The sequence below is a fragment of the Dendropsophus ebraccatus genome, chromosome 7, assembly GCF_027789765.1.
Source record: "Dendropsophus ebraccatus isolate aDenEbr1 chromosome 7, aDenEbr1.pat, whole genome shotgun sequence".
In the NCBI taxonomy this organism is placed as follows: Eukaryota; Metazoa; Chordata; class Amphibia; order Anura; family Hylidae; genus Dendropsophus; species Dendropsophus ebraccatus.
Genome location: NC_091460.1, coordinates 25,155,714 through 25,176,613, shown reverse-complemented (window position 1 = coordinate 25,176,613; position 20,900 = coordinate 25,155,714). Strand labels below are relative to the sequence as shown.

The window sequence follows — 20,900 nt, the reverse complement described above, 5'->3', positions numbered from 1 at the left end:
AATTACAGAACTGAGTTCCCTAAGGACTCTTGGGTGTCATCCATCAGGCCCTGGAGCTTTGGTTACATTGAGTTTATTTAATTTATCTTGGACCATATCTATAGTAATCCAGTTCAGTACATTACATGTGTTAGCAGCACTGGCCACGCCCACCACAGATCCATCCTCTTCTTTTGTATATACAGAACTGAAGAACCCATTAAGTAACTCAGCTTTCTCCTGATCCCCAGTTATTAACTCCCCATCACTATTATTTAGGGGTCCTACATGGTCTGACCTTGTTTTTTGCATTAACCCTTAGGGGACACAGCCAGTTTTGGCATTTATGACACAGCCAAATTTTTCAAATATGACATGTGTCATTTTATGCCTCTGTAACTTTGGAATGCTTTTATCAATCCTTGTGATTCCAAGATTGTTTTTTGGTGACATATTCTACTTTATGTTAGTGGTAAATTTGGATCGATACCTTTAGCGTTTTTTTGTGAAAAACTCCAAAATGTTGTGAAAAATGTAAAAATTATTGCATTTCTCTAACTTTGAAAGTTTCTGCCAACAAGGAAGATAGTTATACCACATAAATTATTGATTAATTCATATCTATAACAAGTCTACTTTATATTGGCAGCATTTGGTGAACATGCTTTAACTTTTTTGGGGGATTTTAGAGACCGTAATTGTTTAGTAGCAACTTTCAAAATTTTTGTGAAAATTTAAACTCAGATTTTTTTAGGGACCAGATCAGTTTTGAAGCATATTCTAGAGGCCTGTTTACTAGAAAACGCCCATAATTCACCCCATTTTGAAATCTTCACCCTTTCAAGTATTCAAATTGACATTCATACAGTTTTTTAACCCTTTACGCATTTCACAGGAATAACTTCAAAGAAAGTGTGGAAAGTAAAAATTTCCACTTTCTTTGCAGAGATCCCAATTCAATCCTATTTTTTTCATACCAAACCAGCTATAAAAAGTAAAATGTAATAAAACATTTATTCCTCTGAATCTGCAGTTTTTATTAATACCCCATTTGTGGACATAAAGTGTTGTGTGTGGACACAAGCGCACAACATGGCTTAGAAGAGAGGGAGCACCCTTTGGATTTTGGAGCGTGGATTTGGCTGGAATAAATGTAGGAGACCATGTTACAGTTACAGAGCCCCCCTAGTGCTGAGACAGTGGGAACCCCCCACAAGTGACCCCATTTTGAAAACTACACCCCTTAAGGAACGTAACAAGGGGTACAGTGGGCATTTTGACCCCACAAGTTTTTCACAGTTTTTTGCAAAAGGGGCCCATGAACATTAAAAATCACATTTTTCACACTTACACGTTAGTGAAACCCAAATTTTCCAAATTCCAAAAAGCTTGGAGAAGCAAAAGCCCCCCAAAATTTGTAAAGCAATTTCTCCTGAGTAAGAAAATACCGAATTTGTGAACGTAAAAAATTGTACGGACGCACAACACGGCTCAGAAGAGAAGGAGCACCTCTGTCTGTGTGTGCACTCCTACTGTAGCAGTAAATGCAACGACGTTTACTGACACTAACGAAGGCTGATGTTTATTAACGGACGCTGAATTACACTAACAGACACTGACACTAATGGACGTTGATGCTTACTAACAGACACTGGCGGTTACTAACGGACGCTGACTGATGCTTACTAACAGACACTGACTGGTGCTTACTAATGCACGCTGACTGACACTTACTAACGGACACTGACTAATGATTACTAACGGACACTGACTGACACTTACTAACGGACACTGACTAACGATTACTAACGGACACTGACGCTTACTAACGGACACTGACTAACGATTACTAACGGACGCTGGCTGACGCTTACTAACAGACACTGACTGGTGCTTACTAATGCACGCTGACTGACACTAATGGACGCTGACTGACGCTTACTAATGGACACTGACTGATGCTTACTAACGGACACTGACTGACGCTTACTAACGGACACTGACTGACGCTTACTAACAGACACTGACTGGCGCTTACTAATGCACGCTGACTGACACTAACGGACACTGACTGACGCTTACTAAAGGACACTGACTAACGATTACTAACGGACACTGACTAACGATTACTAACGGACACTGACTAACGATTACTAACGGACACTGACTAACGATTGCTGGCTGACGCTTACTAACAGACACTGACTGATGCTTACTAATGCACACTGACTGACACTTACTAACAGACACTGACTGACGGTTACTAACGGACACTGACTAACGATTACTAACGGACACTGACTGGCACTTTCTAACTGACGCTGACTAAGATCTCCCTTATCACTGGGAGATCACAGGGGAGGGGGTATTTATTATGTGTGTGTGTTTTGTGTATACACTATGTGGATGCAGGCTCTGATCTCCTCACATAGCATTCAGCTAGTGGGGGATCAGACCCTGCATCCAGCCTCTGGTCCTCACTGTCAGACACTGTGATTGACAGCTCTGATCACAGAGCTGTCAATCACAGTACAGAGAAGCAATGTGACCAGCGTCATTGGACAAACGCTGGTCACATGCTTCCCAGGAGGAGGCCGTCCCTGGATCCCTGAGCTCAGGGTGAGTCCCGGGACCAGGGGGCGTGGCTATCGCGGGTGGGGGCGTGGCTACCGCGGACGGGGGTGCCGATCGCGGGGGGGCCACGGGAATCGCGGGGGGGGGGCCGCGGGAATCGTGGGGGGGCGCCGATCAAGTGCGGGGGGGGGGGGGGGGGGGGGGTCATCAGAGGCAGGGGAGGAGGAGAGGGAGGGATCTCTGCCCCAGCTTCCCCCGGTCCCGGACCTCAGCAGAGATCGGGACCCGGGGGTTACTGATGACTGTGCACCAGCATCAGTGGATCGTTACCGATCCCCTGATGCTGGTGATTGCCTTTCCTGGACCCCTGCTGGGGGTCCAGGAACGGCTTCACTAAACTGTCAGCTATCAGCTGACAGTTTAGTTTCAGCTCCCGGTCACTGTTTACATAAACAGTGAGCACCGGGAGCCGGGAAGTTATAGTACGTCCTGGTGCGGAAACTAACCTCCTGCCAGGACGTACTATAACTGCATGGTGCGGCTATGGGTTAATATATTTGAAGAATTTTGGGGGGTTTCTTTTGCTCTCTATAGCTACCTGCCTTTCATTGTGAATTTTTGCTGCTTTTATTACATTTTTACAGGTTTTGTTGACTTCTTTGTAGTGTTTAAAGGCTACAGCTGACCCCTCTGATTTGTATTTTTTGAATGCCCCTTTTTTCTCATTTATAGCCCTTCTAACCTCGGTTGTAAGCCATGTGGGATTGGATTTTAACCGTTTATATTTGTTACCCATAGGAATATATTTGGCAGTACAGTTATTTAATGTGGATTTGAAGATTTCCCATTTATTAGCTGTATCCGTATGTGACAGCAGCCGCTCCCAGTCTATGCCCTGAAGTTCTGCCCTTAACCCAGGAAAATTGGCCCTTTTAAAATTAAATGTTTGTTGTTAAACGTAATGTTAGGGGGTCTATAGATTACACTAAGAATATTTTTTTTACTCTTTACCTCCCTCTGTAGTTCTACCCACAATGATTACACATCATCACAGTCATCGCCCGCTATTGCTTCTTTTACACTCACTTTAATATAATTTCTGACATACAGACATACTCCTCCTCCCCTTCTGCCCACCCGGTCCCTTCTGAACAACGTAAATCCCTGAATATTGACAGCCCAGTCATGTGAGGAGTCCAGCCATGTCCCAGTCACACCATCCACATCAATGGACTCCTCCAGAACCAAGGCCTCTAGCTCCCCCATCTTGCTGGCTAGACTTCTGGCATTAGTAACCATACACTTTATATTACCATCAAGTTTAGCCGCTTCATTGTAGGAAATAGGATTTATTACTGTGCTGTGACTACAATCATCCTCACTGTTCATCCGCAACATATGGATCTCCCTATCCACTGCTCTTATCCTCCCCCCACAGGACCCTTCTCCTCCCACCTCAATTTTCTGTCCCCTCCCTTACCTATCCGCCACTATATTACATACTGCATTGTCCTCCCTCCACATCCCTAGTTTAAAAACCTCTCCACCCCTTCTAGGAATCTTTCCTTCCAGCACAGCGGACCCCCTTCCATTCAGGTGCAAATCATCTGTAGAAAACAGATTGTACCCCAATGAAAATTCAGCCCAGTGCTCTAAGAACCCAAACCCTTCTCCTCTACACCACGACTTGAGCCATGCATTTAACTCCCTAAGCTCCCGCTGTCTTTCCTGCAATGCGCATGGCACAGGCAGTATTCCAGAGAATACAACCTTGGAGGTCCTTCCCTTTAACTTAGCACCTAGTTCTCTAAAAAATTTTTTATTAGACCTCCATCAACCCTGTATCCTGTCATTGGTTCCCACATGGACCAGGACAGCTGGGTCATCCCCCGGCCCCCCCCCCCCCCCCCAAGTAATTTGTCCACTCTTTCTACCACATGCCGAACCCTGGCACCAGGGAGACAGCAAACCATTCGGTTGAGGCGGTCTTGGCGACAAATTATTCTATCCGTCTTTCTGATTATAGAATCCCCTACAACCACTAGCTGTCTAGGTCTACCTACAATATCACCCACTACTAGTTGGACTGTTCTTCCGGCTTTTAGGAAGAACAGGATCCACTAGAGCTGCCATTTCTGACACTGATGCCCTTGCATCATCACCTAACTTGGCAATTTTGCTTGGGTATACAGTAGGAGTGGCCTTCCTTTTTCCCATTAACCCAGCTACTTACTTGGGCCTCCTGCTCTATATCATCACCCTCCATCTTTACCCCATTAACGTCTTGCTCAGTGTGCAGAAGTTCCCTCTGAAGGTGGTCAATTTCCCTCAGTATTGTAATATGCTTCTCCAGATCTCTAACTCGAGCTTCCAGATGGGCAACATGGTCACATCTGCCACAGCGGTAATCACCCTAGAACTCCTGCTCCAGTTGTGCGTACATGCGGCAGACTGCGCACTAAATGAAACCTCCCATCTCACTAGCCATTATCCTCCTGCATCACATTGAACGGTTAATTTCTCGTTGTATGAGCCGTCACTTTTAGCAAAAAAACAATTACAATAAATTACAATAAATAATTAAACAATGAAGCAACTAAAGAAGAGAATCTATAGATAACTGTGTCTCTTACACTGCTCAGACTATATAAGACTGTACAAGGCTGAAGGCTCCACATCATATCAGCTGCACCCAGGCTGAGGGATGATCTGCGTCTGATCTTTTCATTGAAGATTATACTTTAATATCCCAGAATGCTCGGTACATCGCTCGGTAATATAGTATTATGTCTCTCTATCATCTCACCATCTCTGTGCCAATCTATAAGCAGCGATCCGCAATGTAATATGAAGAAAAGAAAAAATTTAATCAATGCCAGATATGTCCAGGATGGAGACCTGATCATTGGGGGGATGTTTGCGGTGAGTTATTACGCACAATCTAAGAGCCGTCATCTGACGTACAATTCATCCTATTGTGCCATGTAAGTACATTTAATTTTAAATATTTTTTAGGTTTAGGTTATGTTGATAGTGATGACGACCGATACACATCACTGCACTTTGACTTCAGACAGATCTACATTTTTAAACTAAAAGTTTGTTAACCTAGCATTAGATACAGGTGTCATACAGATGGTTGTACTGGTGGTATACAGATGTGGGAGCCCTCTACCGTACCTGCATGGATTAATGATTTCTTCTGTTAATCATACAAAAAAATTAAGTGCAAGAGTTCAGCCTGGGTGCAATAATTAATACCCTCTGTGTGCATGAATCCTTACAGATGTTTTATAGAAAAAAATAATTGATGGCCTATCAACAGGATAGGTTATCAATAGCAGATCAACATAGTGCCAACCTTAGGCACCCTACAGATAAGCGGTTTAACCCCTTAGCTTCCTATGACATACCTGCTTCGTCATGGTGGCGCAGGGGGGTCACAGAGGCACCGCTCCCGGCTGTCAATCCTGACAGCTGCACTGAAATGCTTTATAACTCACGTCCCTGGTGTCTAGTGGGTTGGATCTCCCCCCCACAGCATTGATCTCAATGGGAGATCAGTGCTGTGTATATACAAGTCCCCCTGTTAATGTAAAAAAAGTTAAAAAAAAAGTGTTTTTATTAATAAAAAAATCCCCTCCCCTAATAAAAGTCCAAATTACCCCCTTTTCCCATTTTACAGATATAAATAAATAAACAAATATACAAACATATTTGGTATCAGCACGTGCGAAATCGCCCGAACTCTTAAATGATCTCATTCCTGATCTTGCACGGTAAATGGCGTAAGGGCCAAAAAAAATTCCAAAGAGCAAAATTGCGCATTTTTAGTCGCATCAAATTCAGAAAAAATGTAATAAAAAGTGACCAAAAAGTCGTATATGCACAAACAAGGTACCCATAGAAAGATCACATCATGGCGCAAAAAATGACACCTGACACAGCTCATAGACCAAAGGATAAAAGCGCTATAAGCCTGGGAATAGATTTTAAACACATTTAGTTTATATAAAAAGGTTTTCATTTTTTAAAAGCCATCAAATAATATAAAAGTTATGCAAGTTACATATCGTTGTAATCGTAACAACCTGAGGAACATGCATAACATGTCAGTTTTACCATAGGGAAAACGGCATAAATACAAAACTCCCTGAAATGAAAACAAATTCCTTTTTTTTTTTTTTCTTCAGTTTGATAGTGCAAATGATATCTTTCCGGTTTCGCAGCATATTTTATGGGAAAATAAAGTTTGTCATTGCAAAGTACAATTAGTATTGCAAACTGGTGCCTCAGTTCTTTTTTTTTAACCATGGTCCCATTACCACGTATGGCGTCGGCCTATTCCTGGGCACTGGCTCAGCTTAAAGCAATGGAGTGTGACAAAAAACCCTCCCCTATGTGACGCGGCTTCATTAGAATCAATGGATCCATATCAGAGAAAGGAGGGCCAATCATCACACTGGGGAAATAGACTGGCACCGTGCGCGGGAATCGGGGTGTGGTTCAAGAAAAGGACCACCGCACTGCCATCGCCACACCGGCGCCAGTCTGTTAATGTAAAAATCTTAAAGCAATGTACCGGATGGTACATTCTCTTTAGCCAAATGTATTCAAAGTTTTTAACTAACACAGTATAATTTATATTGACCCCAATATAATCTTTATATAGCAAATCAGTGCAATGATTGCTGAAGTTTTTATATGTATGAACCATATTTCATATTTGGAGCCAAGTTTTGTCTTCAGTGCAACATTTTGCTTTCTACAGTCCCATCCTTCGATTCTACAGATATCTCATGGCCTTTATTTTTGCCATTGATGAGATAAACAAGAACCCGGATATTTTACCAAATACGACCCTGGGATACCATGTCTATGACTCTTGTAACAATGTGAATAATGGCATAGACAATATTCTTCAGATTCTCTCTGGGTTTGGAGACACAATTCCTAATTACAATTGTGGGAAGTTTGGAAACTTGGTCGGTGTTATCGGAGATATAAATCCAGATATCTCTTTACATTTGGCACAAATATTGAACATTTTTGGATACTCACAGGTGAGCCATATTACTACTGCAATGTTCTAGAGAGCTTTAGTCTATTACCTTCCTTACATGTTCTATAAAAAAAAAAAAATAAATATATTAAATTGGTTTACATATTACTGAGTCCATGAAAAAATAGAAAAAAATATCAAGGATGCAGAATCTAGACTGGATAACATATAAGATGCTATGTGTTGTGCTGGTTGTACTCTTCATATTCCAGGTACTTTAAAAGCAGAATATGCAATTTATAAAAAAAAAATACAAGGCATCCAAGGTAAACATATTAGGGGAGATTTATCAAACTGGTGTAAACTATTATTGACTAAGGTACCCGTAGAAACCAATCAGATTCCACCTTTTATTTTTTTTAAAGAATCTGTGAAGAAGGAAAAGTAGAATCTGATTGGTTGCTAGGGGCAACTAAGACAATTCTACTTTACACCAGTTTAATAAATCTCCCCCATTGTCTCCGATATACACATCACTATGCTTTATCATAGAAAGGGCATCAGAACACCCAGGCCCCCTCTGGGATGGCTCAATCATCCATCATCAAATGTTCAAATGGTCACTGTCATGTCAAACAACTTCCCACAACTCTAAGCTTGTCATTGGCTACATCCATAAGCAACAATTCTATATCTCCTTCCATAAACTTTGCCGAGTATTCTGCAGCTGTATCGATGAATCTGAATCAATCATTACTTTTTAGACTCTGGTAACTATAACCTGTAATATTTCAAGATTTCAAAAAGTCATCAAGGACCCCCATGATCTCTATCACCAATTTTGTCTTGGCAGTATCTGCCTGACATTAGTTGCTACAGTAACATTTGCAGTCAACAAAAATTTCTAAGCTCTTTGCCTTATCAGTTTTCCATTTATTAAAAAAAAAAAACCCTTTCACTATCCAAGTTCTTTTTAAAGTAAAAAACAGTAAACCCAATAATTAATTAGTGTTTTGGAAAGACCTCCCTTTTTTCTTCTCACCACCCTTTGAAGAACCTACTGTATGTCCACCATAAACACAGTACATTCTTCTGTCTCAGTAAATGCACCGGACTGCAATCTAAAACTGCTATCTATCAAGATTGATCTATCATGCACTTAAGGACTACCCACCAGAACTCTTTGCCCCTCCCACCTTTCCCCCTCCATATTGTGTTGTTAGAACTGCAGTTTGTAAAATTAATAAAAACAAGTTGGTATAAAAAAAAGTAGTGTACAAAACTTTACACGTATCAGTGTTAAACCTCATCGCTTACATTTTCAGTGCCAAGCCTCCAATGCATCCAGAGGCAGTTGTACCAATGCATTGCTCTTTCGGACATGCTTAGGCCAGAGGTTTTTGAATTATTCTGTCATTAATTTGAACATTTGAAATGTTTTCACGCATGAATAATCATGAATAATAGAATGATGGACTTCAAATTGTTTGGGGTCAGCAACAATTCCTTTTCTACACTTGTTGCTGATGTCTTTCCTCCCTGACCCACACAGCTGAATGCTCCAGACCAGCAAACTTTTAAAAATTCTGCTTTTCGGGTGTATCCCCACTGCGAGTATGTAGTGAAAGCAAGATTTAACTAATTAGCTGCTGGACTGGTAAAAAATAATAAATGGTAAATGCTTACCTGCCCGCGCTCTCTCGGCGTGCTCCTGTTTCAGTCTCCCGATCCCGGCTTACTGGCAGCCAGCTCAGCCAATCAGTGCACTGTATTACCACAGCCAGTGATTGGCTAAGCGAGCCATCAATTATGTTGGATTGGGAGACGCAAGACGTATCAGGGTGCTGAGGGAGGGTGGCAGGTAAGCATTAGCCATTTATTATATTTATCAGCCTAGCAGCTAATTAGTTAAATCTGGCTTTCAGGAGCTGAGGAGATTAATATAAATCTTTATGGAAAAGTATTCAGTCTAACTTTTAATTTATTGATTGAAATGTTTCCTTACTAAAGAGTCCAGTCCATTGAGTGACACCGCCAACTGGACTCCTTTACACAGAATGATCAGGGATTTCAATCAACGAGTTATACTGAATCTTTTCTGACAATGTTATATATCACTCTGCTTAGTTCTTCCTGCTCTATAACATGATGGCGATAGATAAGATAGCATTGTCTTGGTGACAGTTTCTCTTTAAGGGCAGTTGATTACCAGCACCTGGTTTCTACTTACCCTTTTCTGTATCACCTAGATTTTCTTTTCTGATCAGCGCCAGATACTCAAATCTTCTTTTTTTTTTTCATCTTTATCCATTTTCTGGTTTTAAGTTATTATTTATTTATTACTTTTGTAAATTAAGAGTTTTTAACAGCATTAAGTGACATAGACATTTATACATACTGTCTCCCCTTGAGATTAATGGGAAACATTACTGAAAGCGCTCTGTGGCCTTTAAGGAGGTCATTCCACGGTAGCTGCTATTGTCTTATACTGGTGCCATCTATCTACTGGTGTCATATGTTATTGTAATTCTGTACAGATCACACACAGCAGCCTCCTCTTATCACAACATACAGAACAGGCAGCTTCAGCTTATTTTTAGACCTAGTGTTGAGAAGATTTAATTTCCTGTGCATATGGCATGTCAGCAGATGCTATGAAATCATTGAGAGCAGGAGACGGTAAAAGGCCAGGGAACCATCAGCTGCCAAGGAGCAGAACAGGTAAGTATACCATTATGTTCCCAACAGCCCTGACAGCATCACAGATTATGAGTTTTTGCTGGACAACCCCTTTAACATAAAAACTTTATTTAAAAAATGCACCACATTCTCATGAAACATTCCCTTTTGGCATTTATATATAATTTTTCCCCTTAATATGTAAAACTTGAGGTTTCCATTTTCTGTACATCCCTGGGTCATATAAGCATCATTTTATAGCCTACTCTCTAAAGGTGCCTTGGCACAGAGAGATTTATCTGACAGATAATAAAGGAAAGATTGAGATTTCTTCTCTTCTGAAATCCATTCCTGACTTTGGATTCAAAAATCTTTCAGATAAATCTCTCTGTGTAAACACAACCTAAGTAGTTTGTACGGTGCCCTATGCAAGGGGGCCATAGAAACTGTGCTGGATTCAGAATGCCTAAAACTTTTATATGTGATCAAATGATTTCGGCATTAGAGTGCATGCACAGTAGGTGGAGATGTAGATGTGCGTGGGCAGAGCAGGGGCGAGCGACGGAATCCATGGCGGGCTACCTGCGTGGATTCCGTAGTGTGCAAGCACCCTTATGGCCATTGGTGGAATATAAAACAGTAAGGGAAAAAATGACCAAAAAAAGACAGGTATGACAGACAAAAATAGAAACCAGAGAATAATCTAAAAATATTCCCGGTGTGGGAACCAGAGATGAAAATGTACAAGCAAAAGGCAAATTGGGAAAGAGCTTAAGGGGTTTAGGAGAAATAATAATCATTATGTTCCTATATTTTTATTGTATCATCAGATCAGTTATGGTGCGGTGGATCCTATTCTCAGCAATGTAAAACTCTTTCCATCCTTCTTCCAAGGACTTCCCAATTACTCAACCCAACTCCAGGCAATTGTTCAGGTACTGAGACATTATAACTGGACGTGGATCGGTGTTATTACATCCGATGATGATATCGGGGAAAAGCAGAGCCAGGAGCTGAAGACTATGGCCGCTAAATATGATATCTGTACTGAGTATATTATCAAAATTTATGATGAAAAGGGAAAAAGTCAAAATTTTAATGAAAACAACTTTTGGCTTCTTAACAACTCAACTTCACAAGTAATTGTAATCTGCGGAAAATTTTCAGTTTGTTTTGGATTTTTTATTGAATTAAAATCTAGTAAAGCTCATGAGAAGACATTCATTATACCAGCGGGATGGAATTCTCACATGTTATTAACCAAAACTAGAAAACCATCATTTCATGGGAGTCTGATGTTTTCTCCTCCTCCTAAAAAGATGCCAGATTTAAAAAGATTCTTAGAAGATATCAGCCCAATAAACCGTCCACATGACATTTTAGTGGAATACATATTAGCCTATAACTTTCATTGTTTAACCTCAGATCCAAATATTAATAAGATTCTGCAATTTCATCAGCTTCACGAATGCAACAGAACTATAAAATTAAGGAAACTTAGAGCCAATCTCTATAACACTGATAATTTTGGAGTCACTTATCTAGTGTATAAATCTGTTTATGCTATGGCCCATTCTCTACATGAGATCCAATTACATATGTCCAAAAATACTAACGATAAATACAAAGACATTCAAACATTCATAAAAAAGGTAAAAAAAAATAATATTTATATATATATATATATATATATATATATATATATATATATATGTATATATATATATAATAAAAATCAAAGTCTGTCTGTCTGTCTGTCCTTCTGTCTGTCTGTCTGTCTGTCTGTCCCATACAGACTTCCAAACGCCTGAACCGTTTGACCCCTAATTTGGCACACAGATACATTGGGTGCTCGGGAAGGTTTTAGCGAAGGTCCCGTCCTCGCCAGATGTACAGGAGAGGAGGGGGAGGGGGAAGAGTGGCGCCACATAGAGATGAATGGAAAAATCTCCTCACTGCAAACACAGGTGATATAATTAGCTGCAGCAGACACGGCAGTTGGAGCCTTAGCAACCAATAGGAATACTGCTTTCATTTTCACAGGGAGCAATGGTTGCTAGGGCAGCTGCCTCACAACTTCCACAGTAATAACTGGTAGACCCCCTACTCCATCTATACAGTACATGTATATACAGGACCCCCTACACCATCTATACAGTACATGTATACAGGACCCCCTACTCCATCTATACAGTACATGTATATACAGGTATACCAAACTGTGACTGGATAACACTGCCACACCAGACCTGACCAATACCGCCATACTGTGCTGGATAACACTGCCACACCAGACCTGACCAATACTGCCATACTGTGCTGGATAACACTGTCATACCAGATCTGACCAATACCGCCATATTGTGACTGGATAACACTGCCATACCAGACCTGACCAATACTGCCATACTGTGACTGGATAACACCATCATACCAGACCTGACCAATACCGCCATACTGTGACTGGGTAACACCGCCACACCAGACCTGACCAATTCCGCCATACTGTGCTGGATAACACTTTCATACCAGACCTGACCAATACCGCCATACTGTGACTGGATAACACTGCCATACTGGACCTGACCAATACCGCCATATTGTGACTGGATAACACCATCATATCAGACCTGACCAATACTGCCATACTGTGACTGGATAACACCGCTATACGAGACCTGACCAATACCACCATACCGTGACTGGATAACACCGCCACACCAGACCTGACCAATACTACCATATTGTGACTGGGTAACACTGTCATAACACACCTGACCAATACCACCATACTATGACTGGAAAAAACTGCTATACCAGACCTGACCAATACCGCTATTCTGTAGCTGGATAACACTGCCATACCAGACCTGACCAATACCGCCATACTATGACTGGATAACACTGCCATACCAGACCTGACCAATACCGCCATACTGTGACTAGATAACACTGCCATACCACACCTGACCAATACCACCATACTGTGACTGGATAACACCACTATACCAGACTTGACCAATACCGCCACACTGTGACTGGAGAACACCGCCACACCAGACCTGACCAATACCACCATACTGTGACTGGATAACACTGCCATACCAGACATGACCAATACCGACACACTGTGACTGAATAACACTGCCATACCAGACCTGACCAATACCGCCATACTGTGACTGGATAACACCGCTATACCAGACCTGACCAATACCGCCATACCCCCCTCGAAAAGACACCAGATTTTCTGACAAGTCTGAACAGAAGGGTACTGCCCCTCTGCAAGGTGCTACCCTACGCACCAGACCATGGGTGCCTAATGGTAAATACGACCCTGCAGGTATACAGGACACTACAGGTATACAGGACTCCAAAACTATACACTACAGGTGCAGGGGACCTCCATTAACTATATACTACAGGTATACAGGACCAAAAACTTTACACCACAGGTATACAGGACCCCAAAACTATACACTACAGGTATACAGGACCTCCACCAACTATATACTTCAGGTATACAGGACCTCCACCAACTATATACTACAGGCATACAGGACCCCAAACTATACACTACAGGTATACAGGACCCCAAAACTATACACTACAGGTATACAGGAACTCCACCAACTACATACTACAGGTATAGGACCCCAAACTATACACTACAGGTATACAGGACCTCAAAACTATACACTACAGGTATACAGGACCTACACCAACTCTACACTACAGGTATACAGCACCTTCACCAACTCTGTACTACAGGTATACAGGACCCCAAAGCTATATACTACAGGTATAAAGGAACTCCACTAAATCTATACTACAGTTATATAGGACCCTCAAACTATGCACTACAGGTATACAGGACCCCCGAACTATATACTACAGGTATACAAGACCTCCACCAATTATACACTACAGGTATCCAGGACCCTCAAACTATAAACTACAGGTATACAAGACCTCCACCAACTATACATTACAGGTATACAGCACCAACTATATACTACAGGTATAGAGGACCCCCGAACTATACAGTACAGGTATATAGGACCTTTACCAACTGTACACTGCAGGTATACAGGACCTCCCTCAACTATACACTACAGGTATACAGCCCCCCCAACTACACACTACAGGTATAAAGGACCCCCCAACTATACACTATAGGTATACAGCCCCCCCAACTATGCACTACAGATATGGGAGACCCCTAAAAACTATACATTGTGGGTATACAGAACCCCTCCAACTATACACTACAGGTATACACTAATTCCACTGATTAACTCAGATGAAACAATACCTTTAGCTTGGCCTCCTGGGCACCTTAGAACAAATCTAATTAACACACTGACACTTTATACCCGGGCAGCGCCGGGTACATTTTCTAGTATATATATATATATATATATATATATATATATATATATATGAAAAATGTAAGAATTGGTCAGGACTAAGAAAAATGCATTCACCTAGTTCTTTTTTTAAGTATATTTTATTCAATCAAAGTGTTTTGTATTATTTTCTGATGACAATTTTCCTGAGAATTAACACAAGAGTAGAGATAAGTGAATCACTTGGAAATTCATTTTGTGAAGTTAACGAATATTCACAAATCGCATACAAACGAGTCTCTTACAGAACAGTAGTCATTAGTTACGATCGTTATAACGATCGTAACTGCGATCGTTTACTCCAACTGATCCCAGCAAAAAAATTAACAATGTGAATGATTAGTGAACAAATGCGGAATTACAGCGAATTACAACAATAGATTAACAAATCTGGCAAATTAGCAAATCTCAACTAGGCGAATTTAACACGCAATTCGCTGCTAATCTGAATTTGTCAGATTCACTTTGCTCATCTCTAGACAAGAGGAAAAGATGGGCAGGGAGAATGGCACCTCATGTAATCTTGTTACATGCAGATGTGTAAAATAAACGTATGGGTGGACTCTCATCTTTGAGCCCCTTGGGCTTTATGCGTATCACCCTGCTTTGGGGTAGCTTGTAGCTTTGGTTGATGGCTGCCGGCCGAAGTATCCAGGAAACAGGACTCTCCCAGTGTCAGGGCCTGTGGTTTTACGCAGTAGAGAGAAGAAAAAAAGTACTTGGTAGGTATCCTGCAGCTGCCTAAAATTCTTTCACAATGAGTGGAGAATAAAAAATAAAATATCTGATTTATTGGATGAAATTAGTAAAAATGTACAAAAAATAAGCAATTACATATTTCGGGAGCTCCGTCTCCCTTTATTAGATAAAGGCTGGGTTCACACTACGTAAGTTTCCGGCCGTAGCGCGTTCCGTGAATAAGCGGCCGGAAACTTACGTAGTTTGCGTACAATGTAAAGTATACGACCTACGGCCGCATAGTTCACACTACGTATGAACTTACGCCCGGATCGTATGCGGCGCCGTAAAAAATGAACCAGACCATTATTTCGGGACGGAAATGCCGTAATTTACGCTTGTAGCGTTACATGCGGTCCCGTACGTAGTGGTGATTTCTTCATTTTGAAAGCTTTTTGTGCCGATCCAAAAGGTTCTGTGGGGTGTCCGGGGCTAGGCGAAGATTTCCAAGTAAAAGACCGCTGTCAGATCGCTACGAAGAGCGCTCAGGAAGCGTAAGTACACTACGGGCGTAAGTTTGCGTTCCGTACGTATCCGGCCGCAACTTGCGTAAAGTCCGGCCGGAGTTTCATACGTATATGTCCGGCCGCGGAAAATATGCTGCCGGACATATACGTAGTGTGAACATAGCCTACAATCTTATATTTCGTGTAAACGTGTATTTTCTTATTTTATGTACTTTTATGTATGTACATATTTTATGTATGTACCCTTTTTTTTTTTTACTGATTTAATGTATATTGTTAAGAATTTTGATGTAACCTGAATTAAAACAAAGTTAAAAGGGAGTAAATCTTTGATAAATGAACTATATTTTATAAATAAGTGAATACACATAATAACATCTTTTAAGAGGTTGCTGATTCAATTTCTTGCATCCTTTGGCATGTTTTCTCAGTAATTTCCCTATAATCTTCTTCATTCATCAAAAAAGTTACCTGTACCATTAGAAATTTTCCAGCCATTTAGAACATTAGTGATTCATCGGCATGGTAATGTGTGTTAAGTGTTAATGTTGCACTTTACAACTGTTGCAGCATGATATATAATTTACTCATTAATATCCTATCAGGAAATAAAATTCAGTTACCACAAATCCTATACAATATCTTGTTCCTTCTCCTAGTACCTAAGAAGAATTCATTTCAGAGATCCTCTTGGAGAAGATGTCCAGTTTAATAAGAAGGGAGAATTGTCTTCTCTCTATTACATCCATAATTTTGCGTGGATTTTTGAAGTAGCATTGCTCTACCGACCTGTTGGACAATTCAATGCATCAGCACAAGAAGGAGATCAGCTGATGATCAACAATCATAAAATAATTTGGAAAAATTTAGATGTAAAATAATTCTTGTTCTCCTTAGAATAAGTAATGGATATTCATTGTATGGTGTATTTTAACCCCTTCATGTCAGCCATACATATATATATATATATATATATACGTTCCTGACAGTGCGGGGCTTTAGATGTGTGCAGGACGGCTGCAGTGTGAGCAGCCCCGCACACATCAGTGTCCCATGAGTTGAGGATAATGATCCCGCAGCTGTCTGTTACTATCCCCTTAAATGCGACAATGCATAGTCATGGAGGCATTTAAGGAAATCAGGGACAGGTTAAGCATCTGTCGCTGACTGATTGAGATCCAAGCACGTATACCAATGGCATGAGAAATACACTTACCTCCATCCTGTTGCATCCGCCATCTGTGTATAGAGTCTGCTCTTAGTCAGGCTCTATGCACAGATCACCGATAACACTGATCTATGCTATGCTATGGCATATCATAGATCAGTATATGCAATGTAATGATTGCCTGTTGAACAGTAAAATATAAGTGTTTAAAAAAAGTGTAATAAAAAAGTTTTTAAAAGTATTTAAAAAGAAAATCCCCCCCCCCCCACCCCCCCAATAAAGGTTTAAAAAACCTCTTTGGCCATTATAAAAATAAAAATATGTAAAATAAAGAAATAAACATATTACATATCATAGTGTGTGGAATCGTCTAATCTATTAAAATATAACAGTATTGTTCCCACACAGGATTCCTGATTTTTTTAAATGATGTATTAGGAAAAAAAATTATGAAACACAATCAAAAATTTATTTTACACCAATATGATACCTATAAAAGCTAGATATCATTGCCCAAATAACGACACGCCAACCAGCCCTGTCGCTTTGGCTTGTAGAAAGCGAGGAGGAACATTGCATTAATTTGACCCGGAGATCCGGGCATCATGACCTCGGTCATGAAGGAGTTGATAAAGACCTTTCCTGACATGACTGTATTTGTACTTACACTTTACTTCTATTACCCATAACAATTAGAATGATACTCTCAAGAATAGCCACTTTGCGCATGTTGTGGGAGGCAGGATCATGGATTTCTGGCCAATCAACCTCTAGAGGCATGCTAGTCTGGCTGGGCATTGTGAGACAGCAGTCTGGCAGCCTATCAGCATAGTTGCCAACAGTCTTGGTTTTGCAGGGACTGTCCTGATTCTGAGTAGACAGCCCCGGCAAATACATGTCCCAGGAAGCTCCGCCCCTGCCACAGGAAACCACACTCCCTGTGGTTGGGAGTGATGTCACTCATGCAGAGCAGGGAGAGGAGTCGCTGTAGCACTAGAGGAATCATACAGGTGAGTAGAGTATAGCTTTTTTTTGGTATAAATACAAGCGAAGGGGTAGTGGTATGATGAAAGGGGGCGGAAAAATGATGAAGGGGGTAGTAGTATGATGCTGGAGGGGCAGGAGGTTGAGAGGGGTAGTACTATGATGATGGAGGAGCAAGAGGATAAAGTGGTAGTAATATGATGATAGAGGTGCAGGAGGATGAAGGAGGTAGTAGTATGATGATGGAGGGGCAGTAGTATGATAATGAAGATTATAGCCAGTGGACCTATCTGTACATCATCAAAGTAATTGAAAGCAATGCACCTCAATTTGCCTGTACCCCACAGATTTGGTGAAGAGTTAGTGGACTAATCCTCTTTTCACTAAAGCTGTATCACAAGTTGAGCAATGAAAAGAGGGAAATTTTAGGGTGCCAACTTAGGGGGCTCCACTGGTTCAGTCTGCTGCCACCTGTTGAAGTTTTTGCCAAAAGGCTGTCTTTGTGCATTACTGATGCTTCAGAGTGTGAAGCTATGGGCAGGCATTAGTAACTCCTGCCTGAGTCAGTAAAGTAGCGGGAAGATTTAAACAGGTTCTGAGCTCCTGGCCCACAGCTTCAACCTCTGTAGTGTTTGTGATCTACGGAATTAGGCCATTGAGCAAAGTCCAGGGTAATACAGCAACTTTGGTCACAGAAAAGAAAGATCATGAATTTGATGTTAGGAAAGGTGTTACATTACAACGTGAAACATAGCATGGGACTTTGCCAGCATTAACCTCCACAAAAGTCATGGTCATCTTCTCTACTTATTTTGTAACTGTAATAAAGTAGCATAACAAGTTGCACAAGTAGGCTTGGATGTAATATGCAACTGGAAAAATAAATGCAAAACATAAATAATCATGCATATTATGTAAGGTAACTTTGGTTTCTCATTACTTGTAACAGATTCCAGTCTCTATCTGCTCTGATCAGTGTCCTCCGGGTTACAAAAGAACTTTAAAGCCGGGAATACATAAATGCTGCTTTGAATGTTTGAAATGTCAAGAGGGAGAAATAACCAATGGAACAGGTAAAAAAAAATCATATGACTATCTTCTACTATAATTTTGACAATGTTTTTGTTAATATTTTTGCTTCTTTACTATTTCAGCTGTAGCAAAATCTACACCGTAGAGATTGAATGTTTCCTCTTTTATTTTACTTTAATTTTTTGTAGACAGTGTCTCATGCCTAAAATGTCCTGAAGATCAATGGCCGAATGATTTCAATAAGTGTGTACCGAAACCTATTGAATTTTTGTCTTACATAAATGACTCAACAGTTCTCATTGTCTCCATAATTTCTCTCCTATGTTTCATTAAAACATCTATAATCTTGGGCATCTTCATTCTATTCCGAGACACTCCAGTGGTCAGAGCCAATAACCAAACCCTGAGCTTCATCCTACTGGTCTCCATCATGTTGAGTTTCCTCTGTGTGTTCCTGTTCCTGGGTCGCCCTACACATATCACCTGTATGCTCCGCCAGACTTCATTTGGGATCATCTTCTCAGTAGCCATCTCTTCTATTCTGGCTAAAACCATCATGGTCTACATGGCCTTCAAAGCCACAAAACCTGGAAGTCTTTGGAGAAAATTTATTGGTGTGAAAGTTACAAACTGTGTTGTCTTCTTCTGTTCATTTCTTCAAGTGTTACTTAGTATCATCTGGTTATCTACATCTCCTCCATTCCCAGAAGAGAACAGTCACTTATATCAAGACAAGATCATATTCCAGTGTAATGAAGGGTCAATGCTGGCCTTCTCCATACTCCTGGGCTATATAGGACTACTCGCTGCTGTTAGTTTCATTGTTGCTTTCTTGGCCAGAAATTTACCAGATAGTTTTAATGAAGCTAAAAACATCACATTCAGCATGCTGGTTGTGTGCAGTGTCTGGGTGGCTTTTATCCCGGCCTATATGAGTGTTACTGGGAAGAATACAGTTCTTGTAGAAATATTTGCTATAATATCTTCAAGTGTTGGCATTTTAGTCTGCATATTTTTCCCAAAATGTTATATTATACTGGTGAGACCAGAGTTAAATACAAAAAGTAGTTTTTCAAGATATCAAGACAAATAACACACTATGGTATTGTATAAATAAGTCTATGTGCAAATCTATTTTCCCATATGGATAATAATAATAGTAATAATAATAATAATAATAATAGTAATAATAATAATAATAATAATAATAATAATAATAATAATAATAATAATAATAATATATGTTCTTACAACTCCAAAAGTTGCATTATAGCCCAAATCTCACCATACATGGCCCTATCCTCCCTTCAATATGGTGCAGTGGTCTTGCCCCCTTTGCAGAAAAACACCCCCAAAGTATTTTTCCACCTCCAAGCTTTACAGTTGGGTATGTGTTCTTAGAGCAATACTTATCCCTCCTTATCCTCCAAACATGGTGAGAGGAGTTTATACGAATAAGTCCTATTTTCGTCTTTCCTGTCCACATGTTCTTCTCCCATGCTTTTGCTTGATCATCTAGATGGTCATTGCTTATACGCTGGCTGCCTTTGATCTCCGTGCTGCTCCCTGCCGCTCCACCCCGGGGTGCCTGGAGTAGCTCGATCCAGTCCGGGGAAACTGGGAGAAACTGGGAGAATACTAATACCACCACTTACTGATTCTGAATAAAATCCACTGTACAGACACTATTATCATCTCATACAGTGAACATAGAAAGGTAGATCCCAGCTCTACACTTGAAAGGTTCTGCAGACGTTTCAAGTGGTTACAATGCAGTTACATCCAGTGACTTACAAGAGACATCTCAGGACAGAGGAGGTAGGGACAAGACACGACAGTGAGCCCTTATCCTGAGCTCACCCACTGTC

General features: G+C 40.7%; 1 protein-coding gene across 1 annotated transcript; it reads left to right on the top strand.

Annotated features, from left to right (window-relative positions):
* Positions 1-2,478: 2,478 nt before the first annotated feature.
* LOC138796527 (vomeronasal type-2 receptor 26-like) lies at positions 2,479-20,125 on the top strand (the record flags this gene model as incomplete). Its single annotated transcript, XM_069976134.1, has 4 exons — positions 2,479-2,598; positions 11,065-11,169; positions 18,950-19,073; positions 19,221-20,125. Coding segments are annotated over 4 exons (1,254 nt in total), but the record flags the coding sequence as incomplete, so codon positions are not given.
* Positions 20,126-20,900: the final 775 nt, after the last annotated feature.